This window comes from Rhinopithecus bieti, unplaced genomic scaffold, assembly GCF_001698545.2.
Source record: "Rhinopithecus bieti isolate Rb0 unplaced genomic scaffold, ASM169854v2 scaffold_32740, whole genome shotgun sequence".
NCBI classification, from domain to species: domain Eukaryota; kingdom Metazoa; phylum Chordata; class Mammalia; order Primates; family Cercopithecidae; genus Rhinopithecus; species Rhinopithecus bieti.
In genome coordinates, this window is record NW_016814617.1 from 151,802 (window position 1) to 166,601 (window position 14,800).

The 14,800-nt window shown below is 43.1% G+C and overlaps 1 protein-coding gene across 3 annotated transcripts in view; it reads right to left on the reverse strand.

The window, feature by feature from the left end:
- The window catches only part of RCL1 (RNA terminal phosphate cyclase like 1), a 69,483-nt gene that overhangs the window by 14,109 nt on the left and 40,574 nt on the right, over positions 1 to 14,800 (reverse strand). For all 3 annotated transcript variants that reach the window (XM_017851487.1, XM_017851486.1, XM_017851488.1), the window contains exons 4-7: positions 14,380 to 14,454; positions 13,348 to 13,472; positions 6,254 to 6,379; positions 2,624 to 2,780 (exon numbers count right to left, since the gene is read on the reverse strand). In XM_017851487.1, coding sequence (XP_017706976.1) covers positions 2,624 to 2,780; positions 6,254 to 6,379; positions 13,348 to 13,472; positions 14,380 to 14,454 — 483 coding nt within the window. The remainder of the gene's footprint in view (positions 1 to 2,623; positions 2,781 to 6,253; positions 6,380 to 13,347; positions 13,473 to 14,379; positions 14,455 to 14,800) is intronic.

Sequence of the window (14,800 nt, forward strand, 5' to 3'; positions counted from 1 at the left end):
GCCTGGGAAACAGAGTGAGACTCTGTCTCAAAAAAAAAAAAAAAAAAGCAAAGAGGAAGAAAAGAAAATATTAAAGAACCTAATTTAAACTGTATGTTTTTCCTCTTGTCGACTAGTAGGCTGTGCTTTCACCCTGAGGCTTATAACCTGCTACTTGTAAGGATATAAACCTCACACTCTAGCTATGCCCATGGCTCCCACTGGACTATTGTATAATGTGATGCTTCTAATTCTCCTAAGGTCTATTAGAAAGAGATGGAAGTGTCCCCACAGTTAGAGAGAGGGCCACTACAGGACCAGCCACTGCCAGACACTACAGGACCAGGAAAAGAAATCCTGCACAACAAGGGACCCAGGGAGACACATCACACACACTGTTTCCCACCCCCACTACAAATAAGTAGACCACAAACCTCATAAATTAAGTAACTGGCAGGGCAACCTCTTGATCATCTACCCCAAACTTTTAGTTACTACCCATCTTTCACAAAATTATTAAATTTTGGTATAAAAAAATTAAACTGATTAAGCATGAAAAAATCTGAGGCCAGATCGTGACTGCGCAAGACTGGTCAAATAATACCTCCTCCTTCAGGAAGATTTCATCTCCTTCTTCCACTATTTCCCAGGTGAATGCCGAGTAGAGGGGCTGGAGCTACTTTCCTGAAAATACAACTATAGGCCCACTGTCTTCCATTTTTAATTAGATGGTCATTAAATAGAGCCATTTAGGACCTGGAAATTTTAATTAAGTCTGAAACAGCTCATTCTCACATGTTCCATCTTGAACCAACGAGACATTTTCAAGAACACTGACTTGGATCAAGGGAGTAGACTAAAAATATAAGCTGTTTTCCACCGTGAGGCCAGTCTGAGGATCAATACCTATGAATATTCAGGCTTTACCCTACCACCCTGATTAATCCAACTGAACCAGTGGCAAAAGGAAGAATTAAAAGAAAAACTAAACTGACATTTTACCTGTTTTACTGATTTTATTTCACTTGGCTCAGATGTGATTTTTGCTACCTTAAATGGGAAAACTTACTTGGAGACCAGAGAGATGCCTGACAACTGAGAAGAAATACACAGAACAATACAAAGACAGAAGTCTCTTCAGCTCCTTAGGGGAAGAAGATGATTTACAAACATTATACACCATACAACAGCAAATCACCTAGAGTACAGTTCCTGCTGATGCTCAGTTCAAGAATCTGGGACCTAACACAGAGCAAAGAAATGACCACCCCTCAGAGCCTTTCTGACAGTCCAGGATCTCTTTTCCTAGACTCTGCGTGTCAGAGAAAAGGTTTCACCTTCCTGATATGGGAACAAGGCAAAAGACAGTGCAGACTAACAGAAATCTTGGACCCAGATTTGTGACCCTCTTCTAACCAAGTATAGGGGATCTCGGGGAATATATTTTTTAGGCAACTGTATCTTACTCTTTCTGCCATCATCTTTCCTCCTAATTTCTCTCTTACTTTACATCACATCACCTATTTTGAGGAAACGGTAAAAGTGGGTGCATGCATATGTGCCCGCTGCGTGAAAGGATCAACAGAGAAAGACTGTGGCAACTGAGAAGCCAGATTGGTCTGAGCTGTGTCCCACCAGCAGTTGCAGAAGCAAAATGACAACCGGTTGAGTCTGTCTTCAACATCAGTTCACCCCTTCTCTGTTCCATGTTCTCAGGTTTTCCAAAGCTTCTGCCATGCTGTGCCACAGGCCTGCCTTCCCTAGTTATTCTGTGCTTTTTTTAAAAAAATTTTTTTCTTTTTCTTTTTTTTGATACTTATCTGTTAACTGAGATTCTGTGCTCTACAATGCACTGCAAAATTTAGCCTGTTGCCATTGTTTTATATATGTATCAACTTTCACATACAAATCCAGATTTCTAGCTTCTCTTGAAAGATCTAAAAAGAATGAGTCCACCGGCCGGGCGCGGTGGCTCAAGCCTGTAATCCCAGCACTTTGGGAGGCCGAGACGGGCGGATCACGAGGTCAGGAGATCAAGACCATCCTGGCTAACATGGTGAAACCCCGTCTCTACTAAAAATACAAAAAACTAGCCGGGCGACCTGGCAGGCGCCTGTAGTCCCAGCTACTCGGGAGGCTGAGGCAGGAGAATGGCGTGAACCCGGGAGGCGGAGCTTGCAGTGAGCTGAGATCCAGCCACTGCACTCCAGCCTGGGCGACAGAGCGAGACTCCGTCTCAAAAAAAAAAAAAAAAAAAAAAGAATGAGTCCACCTTCCTACATGGCAGCAATCGGGGGGTGCTGGGATGGTACTCTCTTTGGTTAGGGTGGTGTGTCAGTCACCACCTTACCTTACCTGCTTCATTTTTTTAACCTTTCCTTTCCTTTAGACTGTTCCAGTTCTTTCCTTGGCTCACTGTTAAAACTTACCTGCCCTATGTCTCAATCCAGTGGGGCTAGATCTCTACTCACTGACTAGTTCAACTAATCAATTGAACTAGTTAATGCTGAACTGCTTAATGCATAGGAACAAGTTACCTCCTTGGCTTTAGCCCTTGGAAGAGGATGAAATCTGCCAAGGGATGAGAATGAGAAAACGAACTGCTTCCTGGTCACTCCTCTATCAGAGGAAGCTGTGGACATACCCTATAGATTTCCTCCAGCAGCAGCCGGGCACAGTTCCTGCCAAGGTCCTCTGGAAGTACTGCTGCTCCCTGGCCCTGGGGGTTGGAGGCCAGTTCGGCACTGAGGAAGGTGCCACTGGTGGTCTCAGCAACCAGTGACAACCCAAAGCCCGGAGACCTGGAGATACAAAGGCACAAACACTGAGTAGGGTTAACCAAGTGAGGTTTCCACTCACTGGCAAACAGAAAAAGAAGACAAACATTTTTTTTGGATGGCACTGTGTTCAAAGGCTTCTTTCTGGCTGCATTAACCTCATAGAGTTGCTACTAGTTTACTAGCTGACCAGAAAAGAAAATCAGTCCAAAAACAAGCATCTCTCCACAAACTTTTAAGATTTGACAGCTCAGTTCTACTTTCCCAATGCCTGTTAAGCAGACACATCATCAGGAAAGGTGTGGCGGCCTTCCCAGCAGTACAATCCATATGCAAACACAACACAGACCTGCCCCCTTTAACACAACTCAACACACGTTCACACAATACTTCCTATGTGTCCGGCAGGAGACTAGTCAAAATACTTGTTTCAGTAAAACTATGTATAAAATTAATGATGCTTCAAATGCACTATATGAGCTCACTACATATGGAAGAACTATATTAGTCAGTCCTTAGATTCTTAAAAAAAAATTGCTTGTCTATGCAGGTGAAGGTTAACAACACCTGCCAAGGGAAGGGGGTGCAGTGAGTTATCCATTTCATCAAAGGTTCTGGGAGGCACTCTGAGTTATGCTTAACAATCTAACACAGTGCTATCCACCTATCATCATGGAACACCTAGAAAATTTTAGCATAACCCCAAGCTGCCTTTGAGTCACTTGACCAGCAGGAGCAAGACGGTATCCGGCAGTGGCTGCAGGCAGTGGCAGGCAAAAGTGAAGAGGAGAAGATGAAGGGGAGAGAAAGCAAGAAGACAAGCTGCCACTGCTGCTTTACCCCATTTACCTGCATTTCCCAAGAACTTCCATCTGTGTGAGTTTTCTGAGGTGCATTTGTCATTACAATAAACTTTATATTTAATCAGGATTATTCCATTTAACACAATTTAAGTAACTTCAGAAAAGACAAAGAACATACACTAGGTTCTATGTAAATTACTCTAACTTTTCTTCCCAACTTGTGGGAAATATGTGTTATCAGGCCTGTTTCAAGTTAGGCTGACCAAGCTGCTGGTCATCAGGTGACCTCATGAGAGATCTGCACTGGTGTAGTTTGCAAAGGCCACCCTCCACAGCTTTCCTTGGTAAAGGACCCAATTAAGAAAAAAAATAATTACTGTGAGAGTTAAAATGGGACCACACTGGACTGATGTGCATTCTGGCCAAAGCGCTGACACAGGCCACCAAGAACTGATGTCCGCTAAGGTTCTAGGCCATGGCCACAACAGAAACTCTTACATCTGAACAAGCCTGACTTACTGGATACTTCACTGAATCAGAAGAGAGAAATACCCATCCATGACTTTATTATTTTAATAACAGAGAAGGAAGAGCACTATTAGTCATCTGTAACTGGAGATTAAAAAAAAAAAACAAACACAAATTTAAATCCCACATTGGTTTTACATGTAATTTTTAAAATGGGGCTTGGAGTTGATGACCCACAGTCTACATCATGTCCGTGTCTTGATCTACGTGTAAGGCTTCTACTCATCATTAGTAAGTATGGACTTGACCACACTCTAGGGTCAGCTGAATCAGTGGTATTACAAAAAGCCACACTATAAGCTGGTGGCAGGATGGCCGTCAGGCCTGCTCTGCTTCATTCCAGGACACTTTCTGATAAAGCGAGAAGCAAAGCAGAGAAGGGACCATCGAGATGAAGCCACTTAAGACAGCTTCTGCTGCTATCTGTCCTCCCCCATCCCAAGAAAACCCCTTTTCTCCAGAAAATAGCTGACACATAAATCCAGACCTGTGGCCAACAAGGGAGAGTAAAGGAAAGAACAGCATCAGGAGCTACCACTTCTGTAGGACCTACTATGTGGCAAGGAAGGTAGTAATGGCTTATATATGTGATCTTTACAATAATCTCAAAACATAGGCATCATCCTCAATGTATAAATGAGGAAAATACTGTTGTTACTAGAACATAAACCAAAGGTTTAGGAACATCATTGACTTTTCCAAGCCAGAAAGGCCAGCTTTGCCCACAAATCCTTTCCCAATCCCAGCGTCTGACGCCACCAGCTTTGTTGCTTTGGACTATGAGCCTCCACTGTATTTCTAAAACCACTGTCATCTTTCCATTAGGCCTTATAAAGGTCAAAGATTGTATAAAATGCTCACCCCCCTCCTTTACTCTCTTTTCCTCTTTTTGCTGAAATTAAAAGAAACCACAGGTGAAACAGCTGTGGAAAAGGATCAGCTGTGGTATCACTTAAGAAGAAGTTGACTTCTTTTTTTTTTTTTTTTTGAGGGGGGGTCTCGCTCTGTCGCCCAGATTGGAGTGCAGTGGCCGGATCTCAGCTCACTGCAAGCTCCGCCTCCCGGGTTTATGCCATTCTCCTGCCTCTCAGCCTCCCAAGTAGCTGGGACTACAGGCGCCCGCCACCTCGCCCGGCTAGTTTTGTATTTTAGTAGAGACGGGGTTTCACCGTGTTAGCCAAGATGGTCTCGATCTCCTGACCTTGTGATCTGCCCGTCTCAGCCTCCCAAAGTGCTGAGATTACAGGCTTGAGCCACTGCGCCCGGCCAAGAAGAAGTTGACTTCTTAACCTACAACAGTTAACCCCAGACTCTAATATTCTTATTTTTAGGAGACACAACCTGTAAGCCTCAGATTTGAAGTGAAATTATGCCATCATTCACACTGAAATGATTCAGTAAAAAACAAAAACAAACAAAACCCACAAACAAGTAAAGCAAATTTGGCAAAATATTTACTGTTAACTATAGGCAGCAGTAGTATATCTCAGTATTCACTGTACTATTCTTTGATATTTTCTGTAGGTTTAACATTTTCCTAATTCAAGAAAGTGGCTTTAATTGCTTCTCTAACTTCCTAGTTAAAGCAATGCCTAAAACAGCCATCTTCATTACATAGAGCATCATTTTTTAAGAACTTATTTTCCATATTTAGGATGTTTTCTAATTTTAAAATTTTATTTTTTAGCAAAGCAAAGGTTTTCACTAAACCAAATTCAAATCTGCAATAGCAACTTTCTCTGGATGTAAATATGTCGTTTCCACTGATGAAGAGAGATGTCGACTTACACTTAGATAACAAAAGATTTTAACCCTATACTGTTACTTACTCAGGGTGGAAGAACCTGTTCGCTTTAATTTTTTTGTTGAAACAGAGTGAAGATGGAATTTAAAGCTTAAAGCATTGTGTATTAATAGATAAAGGTTTTAACTCCCCAAGGCTAGGAACGAGACCCTCAGCTTCCAGCTCTAGTCACTGGGATGCTTTCCATGTGACAGGCACTCAAGAAATGCCTGTTGGTGACAACAGCAAGAAGTCAGAAGGAAATTAATTCTGAAATTGTTCTTCCTCTGGCTGCGCAACCTCAGAGCTGGCAGTTTTAACTTCAACTAGAACAGGCATGTGAAAAAGCTGCAGAAACAGACTTCAAAAACACAGATACTTACTTCCCAGAGTTGACTCCTTTCATGTGATCTGTGTAAATATAGATATCAGGTATGAACTTGTTGAGGATGCTCCTTGCAGAATCCACAATCCGGTTCGCCATCTGAGGTGACACACGTACAGAGTACCTGCAGCCTGGAGTTAAGGATGTCATTCTGCTTGAACTCCAGGACAGAAAAAATCAGTTATAAAGCTGGCAAGTATTTGTGGAACTGTAGTAATAAACTAGGACTTCCAAATCTATTGTTTTCCAACTGTATGTACTGAATTAGTACCGTAATTAATTTTTTTTCATTATTATAAAAGGTCATGGCGAAAACATCTAAACAATAAAGAGAGTGGAAAGTATAAAGCTGGAGGTCCTCAACCCCACCCCTGACTTCCTACAGACATGCTTCCCCTAGAAATGGTTCAAGTCAATTTTGGAAGGCATAAAGACACCTGCCTCTCTGTGGGTCACGATCCAGGCTCCCTTTGAAGTACAATACCTAAGAACACTTTCTATTCTCTGTCCATTCCCCCTGCTGTAGCCAATGAGTCTCTCTCTTAAGAACCTAAGCCCAGAACAGACACCACACAGGACCTGGGCAATCCCAATCCACCTCCTGGTATGCTGACGGGAGAAGCAGAAAAAGTTCAGTGAAAGAACATGGTTGCTGCTATTTATAAATATATAAAAAGGTTTTTCTAACTTACAGGGCCTATTTTCTACTATTTAAGAATTAATTACTCCATTTGTGGATAACATAGCCTCCTCACACCTGCTACCTTATAGTTAAAATATTAATAATTAGCACTCCTACAACAGGGCACCCCAGAAAAGAAAGGAGGAAGATATTAGTAACTCAAGTGAAAAGACTAGTGCTTGAGGAAATGGAAATTATTGCCTAAAACTAGACTTATAACAGAAGCTGGCTTTCGCCAACCACACATGTCAAAGAAAAAATAAGTGTGTATTGAACACTTCAGTGTGCAATATGGTCAAGAGATGGCTATATATTTGGAACTAAAAAAAGGAGAAATAACATGTGACCTTCCCACTATCCTGATACAAACCCCACGTGACAAGTCCAACAGGTAAAACGAGGTGTGTGATCTGCCCATTCCAGCCCAGTGAGTGTTCAAGAACTGCTGTCAATAACATATTTAATTTTCATTTGAACTGCAGAAACAAAGTGCTCAGAGATGATTCATGACCTGATCTGGCATCTAGCTTCCTTTTTGACCCATCCTGAACATCATACTAAAAGACCAATCTTCGTCATGCTGGTGCCAGTCTCTCGGTGGCTCCTGATCCTCCCATATCTTGTTGTTAGAACCCCCAGCCTGCTCAGTGTGTCCATCTTCAGCTCTGCACCATCAACCCATCCATATTGCCCAAATTCCTCAACCTGAGCTGCTCTGCCCCATTCTCCCAGCTCTGAGGTCCCAAACTCTCTCCTGAAACCCCCCAGCCAGCACCCAAGTGTGGGCTCCACTTGAACTTACCATACATCTCTCTTCACATACACACATTTTGTTCTTGATCTTCAACAAGACCACACACTCTACAAGGGCTTTACTTCTGTAATCCCTCCCAACTCTCCAATACACTACTTTTGTACTCAGAAATGCTCAATAAATATTTAACTTGACTCAAAGGACAAACCTGAAATGAGGAAAGAGCAAAGAGGGACTTTTCAATACACACACAGCCCAGTTACATCACCATCTCTTCAGTCCAGAATGTACTTTTGACCACAGACAGCTTAGACAAACAGTCCTAGGTCTCATACCCTTTGGACCAAGTGGGTGCTGTCCTTCTGAGGTCTGAGGCTACCTACTCTCCCCAGGAAAGCACAAGAGATGTCACCATCCTAACACATAATCCCACAGAGCTCATGGCTCCCAAAGTTCTTTCACATATATTATCACCTTACTTTATGCTCACAGTAACTGTGCGTTGAGAGCCACGGTTCTGAGTTCTAGGACTTAACATTAAAGACAACTAAGACAAAAAACTAAGACACTTGCTCAAAATTAAACAGATCTGACTCCCAAAAAGCATCTTCCTCCTCTCACCCATCCCAATATGGAAACATGAAGGGTAACGCACAGTACAAATTCAGGGCCAACAGAACCCTGTATTAGAACTCAGGCGGTAAAATGAAGAAGGCAAAGGAACTTTAAAGCCAGATACATCGAGTTGCTTAGAACCATCTGGCTTGGTATGCATGTCCTACTAAGGACTGTCTAAGAGCTCCCAAGTTCTAGAATGAGATTATCTCTGTTCAAGTCCCAGCTCCAGCAAGCTGCATCATTCCAGGTTAATTGTGCTAACTTCTCTGTGCCGTCATTTCCTAATCAGTAAAAGAAAGATAATCATAACACATTCCTTACAGAGTTTGGAGGCGTAATGAAATAAAATGCATGTAAAGCTCTTAATGCCTAGTGTGTAGCAGGAGCCCAGCAAATGTCAGCTATTGCTTTTCTTATTACTCATCCAAGATTCAAATCCCAAGCAGAAGTTCTTATTCTTTCAGGAATCAGAGAACTCTCTGAGAAACTGATGAAAGCTATGGACCCTCTCCTGAGAAACATATATACTCACAATTTTGCAGAAAAATTTTCAGATTTATGAACCTCCTAAAGCCCATTTATGAAAACCATATTAAGAACCAATACCAATGTATAAATCCATAGCTACAGTCCATATAGGACTCCCACTCTTCCCCTTCCCCAATGTTCCATGTCAGAGAAAGCTAAGAGGGATACGTGTGTGTGTTACAGTAGGTGGAGATAAAGAAAGATAGCTTGATTCTCAAAGTACCTTCCCTATAATCAAGGAAAAGAAACTAGATTATCCCACAAATTCCAACTTAACCCCCTTTACTGCCAGCTTTTTCACTTAATTCTCATGTACCAAATCATGAGCTCCTAGGATAGCACTGCAAAACTGAAACAGAATGCTCCTTTCTCTTACGCCCCACATAAGGCAAGGGTGAGAAACAGAGTGGGTGGCATTAAATAAAAGGTAACTACCGTCTAGTCACAGCTGCTGGCAGGAACCAACACCGGCTCCCTCTGGGCCCTGGCTGGTAGGTCATCTTGTAGAATGCAAGAGGGAAAAGATACACTTTGGAAGTAATTCAGTTAAGACCACAAATGCACACAAGAGAGTGAGCCTCATTCTCCCAATTTGAGCCCTCCTATGGGAAATACAACCTCCAAGCTTAGTCCAGTAGTCAATAAGCCTTGCAAGGAAAAAAACCACAAAACCAACTCAAGCTTTTTCCAAAGGCAGCTCTTTTTTTCCCAGGCTCCAAAACTGGAGAAGAGGGTGATCTCCATTCAAATCAACATTCCTTTGAGGTGTTTGTGAAATGGGCAGCTCTGCAGAGCAGTGGCTTAAACATTGGGTTTACAGACAGGGATCTGAGCAAGGGCACTGTGTCAACTGTCCTGGGGAGCTGGGATGAAACCTCTACCAGTCAGAGATATATTGGGGATGATTTCTGTGTCCTATCCCCTGCCTCCAGGGAGGGAAGAACTTGGGACCTCACAAGTCTCTTCCTGGCTCAGGTTCTACACAGGGAAGGTTCCAAGAACATTAGAGGGAGAAGTCAGGGAGGAACAAAGTTACACCCAAGGTGCCCGGCACCGCAGCTCTTTTAACTTTTATATTCTCCCCTGGAAAACCCTTCCCCATTTCCCAGCACCATCATCAAAGGACACGAGCCATCTGCACACCCAGAGAGAACAAGGGGGACCCCACTGTGATGAAAACCATGTTGTTATGACAAGATTGTGTCAAAACAGAGCACACTGCCAGAAATCACATTTCCAGACTACAGAGACTGGATTCCAAACAAAGTTCACTGCCACCAATACAGCATAAAGGAAACACATCTCAAATAAGGAGGAAAAAAAACAACTACCCCCCAGACAAACCCAAAGTAGTACTGAAAGTGTATTCCTGTACACTTATTGGAATGTATTGGAAAGTGTATTCCTGTACACTTACTACACTTTTTTTCACCATTGCCAAAAATGTTGCGGTTAAAGCCATTAACCGCAGTGTATTTGGCAATGGTGAAAAGCAAAAAACAACTCAATGGCCATCAACAGGGTTTGATTTTGGGTGACAAGGATGGTAAAGATGTGCCTTCACAGTGGGGCATCAATGGTGGGATACAATGCATCTGTTAATAAGAATGAATTCAAGTAGGAAAGGCACATTGACTTTAAAAACATACACCTAGTTACACTGCATTTCCATTTCTTTGTAATCTCATTAACCTTATTCCAGCTCCTCTGATTTGGATATTAGAGTTGAACATCACCTTAGAAAGTTGCCTGGGCAATTTAACTATACATCAACCTCAGGGCTCCTAGGAAAGGAACATTTCTCCTTTTGCCCATTCTCTCCTGGTACACACAAGGCTTGACACTTACATGGGCTAGGGGACAGCCATGCAGAGAACAGACCATAATCCAGGAAGGCTTTGTTATTTTGTATTCCTGTGCTTTTGATAATCCTTAAAAAGAACATCAGGCAGCAATCCAAGTTTGAGCTTCTATCTTAACTAGCACTCTCTCTGCCCATGACTCTGCAGCCCACCCTACTCCCTGCCCTTCACCACTTACTGTTCAAGCTATTTGAGGCCTCTGAAAAACAAAGTCCACGCTACACCTCTCTTCCTCCAAGTAAGACCATCCCCAAACCTCCTGAGAAATACAAAACCTGACCTTAAGCATCCACTCCAGCCCTGAGAAGCAGGCCTTCTGGTCTACCCCTCCTTGTCACACTCCCGCCAGGAAAGTCATCCCACAGCCCATCTTGCTCTATGGCCTCCAACACCTGTCCCCACCCAGATCCTGTCAGCACCTAGAATTTTACTTTTAACATCTGAAATCCGAAAACAAAACTCCCTAAACACAATCTCTTGTCCTACACAGTACATGTATCTATTTCCACTAGACCTGATCTTTAAACCTGTTAAAAGTTTCTTGTCCCTTGACCTACTTTCTCCAGGCTGGTGAGCCCCTGTGACGATCCTCAGTGAAGAATGTACTTCCTGATGCTCCAGCACCCACGCTCCAACTGTCTCCCTGTAGGACCCACCCACCTTGCCAACCTGCATCCATCCTTGGATGAAATTGGTCCTCCCACGTTCTCTACTCCTCCCTCTAGGCTGCCAATTGCCACTGGACATAGCCACATGGCCATGCAGCTGGCACTGTGTTAACATTTCACCTTCAGCCAGGACCTTCGTGCTGTTCCACAGCCTTTTCCTTATCTTCAGTTATGATGCCCCACTGTGAAGGCACATCTTTACCATCCTTGTCACTCTCTTATCCTACCCTGCCCATCCCCTTACCCTCAATCTCATCCTAACTCGGTAACAACTGAAAAACTCACCCCAACCCCCTTCCACTCACCTCCACACAGCTCTACCTGGAGCCACCCTTACTGTATGCCTGTGGCGTTGAATCCATCCCCTCTCAAGTAAGAATAAAAAGAAGAGTAGCAACCATTTACCCAAAGCTACTTACACACCAGTGCCTGCTACTGTGCAACTACAATCTCACTTTACCTTCATGGTAGTCCCACACAGCAGTTATAACAGGACTAAGATATATAGGCAACCAACGCTTAGGGCCAAAATGCTTCCATTGGTGAGTGGCACAGTCAGCATCAGCACCCACGTCTTTCCGACTCCAGCACCCGGGCTTTTAATCAGCTCATTAATTTGCTTCATCGGCATTAACAACCTACAAAAACACTCGAATCCTTACCAATCTTTTTGTAAAAGGGAGGGAGTGTCCCCCGCTCTCGCTTCATCAAGTTACCACCTCATCCTTCCTTCTCCTTCTCTTTCCTGTCAAGATTCTGTAAACAGTGGTCCCCACAAGCCGCCGTTTCCCTCCCCTTCACTCCACAACCCAGAATTAGTCCCTCAGGATCGAGATCCAGCACTCTTCCCCAGGGTATCAGTGGCAGCCTGCTGCTGAGTCCCTCAGCTTTTCCCCCACCCCAATGCTAACTCCTCAGGGCCTTTTAAGGCGCTGACCTGAGCTTCCAGGAAGCTATGTTTTGTTTATCCTCTTCCCCACTCTTACTTCCCTCCTTACTTAACTCTTGCTTTCAAGTTTTGGTGGCCTCTCAGGGTTCCACCATCCTTTCTTTGCATTCTGCATAGTATCTGATTCCAGCCACCTTCAGCTCTTCACTGGCTCCTGCCTGTCTTCATGCCCCATTCTACCATCAAATGCCATAGACCAACCTGAAATCCGGTCACACTTCATTACTTGCCATTCGCTAGAACCACTGTGCGCTGCCACCTCTTCTCAGGCCCATTTTTCTACCTGAAGCACTCCTCCTTTCTCACTCTACTTTGCAACCCTCTGTTCTTCAAGGCTCCTTTCTATGGGAAAAAGTAAAAATTACATGCCTGTACTTCAGAGTCACACAGACAAGGTTCAAATCCTAGCTCTGCAGTGTGACGTTATTAACAAATTCCTCAAGCTTTTGACCTCTCAGTTTCCCCATCTGCAAAAAAGGATGTAAGTGAAGTCAAGAGTCAATCCGAGGCTTAAAAGCATGTAAAGGGACTACTGAAGTAGAGGCAGAGTAAGTACTTAATAGTAGATATTGTTCATTATGATTACTCCCGCCTCCCCAGGTCCTCCAGACAAAATTGACCACTGTCTACTCCAGGCCCCCACCCCACTGCACACATCATTTTGCATGTTATATCAGAACAGTGTGTTTTCATATTTGGCTCCTTCACTGAATGATGACCTCTTCTGAGGGAGGAACTGCAGTATATTCATGGCCCCCAAACCAAAGCACTTGAGAGAGGATCACATACATCAGAGCCTAAATGCTAACTGGAAAATTAAAAAATAAAAAGAATGACTCAATCAATGTAGTCATGGTGAGGCAGATAACAGAACATCCTAACTCAGCCAGCAATTATGATTTCACTGTTAAGACTTTTCAAAGTTGTAGTCTAAAATGTAAATAACCTCGGGAAGAAGTAAAGCTGTTAGTCATTCTTATCTTAGTGAGGCAAGAAAAAAGAAAAGAAATCCAAATAAACGGAAAGGATACGCCATTCCTCTAATACGTTTGATTTTTCCTGGATCTGTGAGTTGAATGGGCTTCAAGACCTTCCTTACAGGACATGAGAAAACCACTTCGCCTCCTCCTCCAGGAGGCATTCCCCGTCGCACAATCTACACAGAGAGTGAGAAAGATGAGGTGAGGATGCAGCAAAGCAATGGATTACCCTGACACCCTGCCCAGGAAGGTTTACACCAACAGATGCTTCTTTACAAGGCATAGCTCTTCCATATTAAATCTGTCATTCCTTCAAGACCAACAGCACCTTATGTTGGCTCCTAGAGAGTACACGCTCAGCGTGTGTCAAAGTCCAAGTCTATTACCCAAGTGGCTGTGCCACTCACCTCTTTAACCCTGAAAAGGTCACTTTTTTATCCTTAAAATATGGAGCTGACCTAGTCCATCATCTGAGCCCATTTCTTAATAATCAGAAACCACTTTTTCTCCTCCCATGCAAATAACTGATCTACCAAAACATTATTAAATAAAAATGAAGTCATTTCCCCCGTTTAAAACATGAATGTAAAAGGCAGAGATGCTAAATGGTTTACCTCATTGGACTGATATAATTCAACAATATACAGATGCTTAAACTACTTCTACTAGATTTTGGAAATACTGAAAATTCTCAGGGACATCCAGGCTGGGAGCCCCTGAATATAAATTATATCCAGATCATTCAGATCAGAAAGCTAATATGGCCCAAATCTATTCTCCACTGCTTGCTGAGGGACATGGGCGGAGCTGTTGCGAGGAGAAAAGGAGTTAGTCTTTGTAAACTGCTTAGAACAGCCCCTACCGCAAAGTAAGTGCAACAGAACTGTCAGCTACGATTGTTATTACTAAAGGGTCCCTTGCAGTTCCAAGTCTGCAGCGTTTACTTCATGAGCCCTGTGAGTCTTCTGATAACTGGTGACCTCAAATGTGACACACATACACTGAGTCACACAGCTCTTCCAATGAGTCAGTGGGAAAATGTTCTCCACAGGAACATATGGTCAACAGTTCAAACATTCTTACCTTCAGTTCAAATGATTCACCATCAATCCCAAATTGTTTCAACAAAGGGAGTGCTGTTGCCTTAAGAACATCAACCTATGAAATTATTTCAGAAAAGAAAAGTTTAATTAAACCTTCAGCAGAATAGAAGAGTCAAAAAAACAAGTGAGGCTTAGCAACCAGGTAGATGATGCAGTGTGGTAAACAGAAAGGATGCTGGCATATAACTGAGTGAGTGGCTGGCTCTGCCTGAGGAACACTGATTTCACAGGCCACTGGGCTTCCCTGAGCCACACTTTCCTCATTTATGACATGGAGACCTACCTTACAGTCATCATGAGCATCGGAGGCATAATACAAAAAGCATGGAGAGACTGGACTGTTGTAGAAAACAAATGGATGGAGAACCCTACTCATTTTTTTTTTTTTTTTTTTTTTTTTT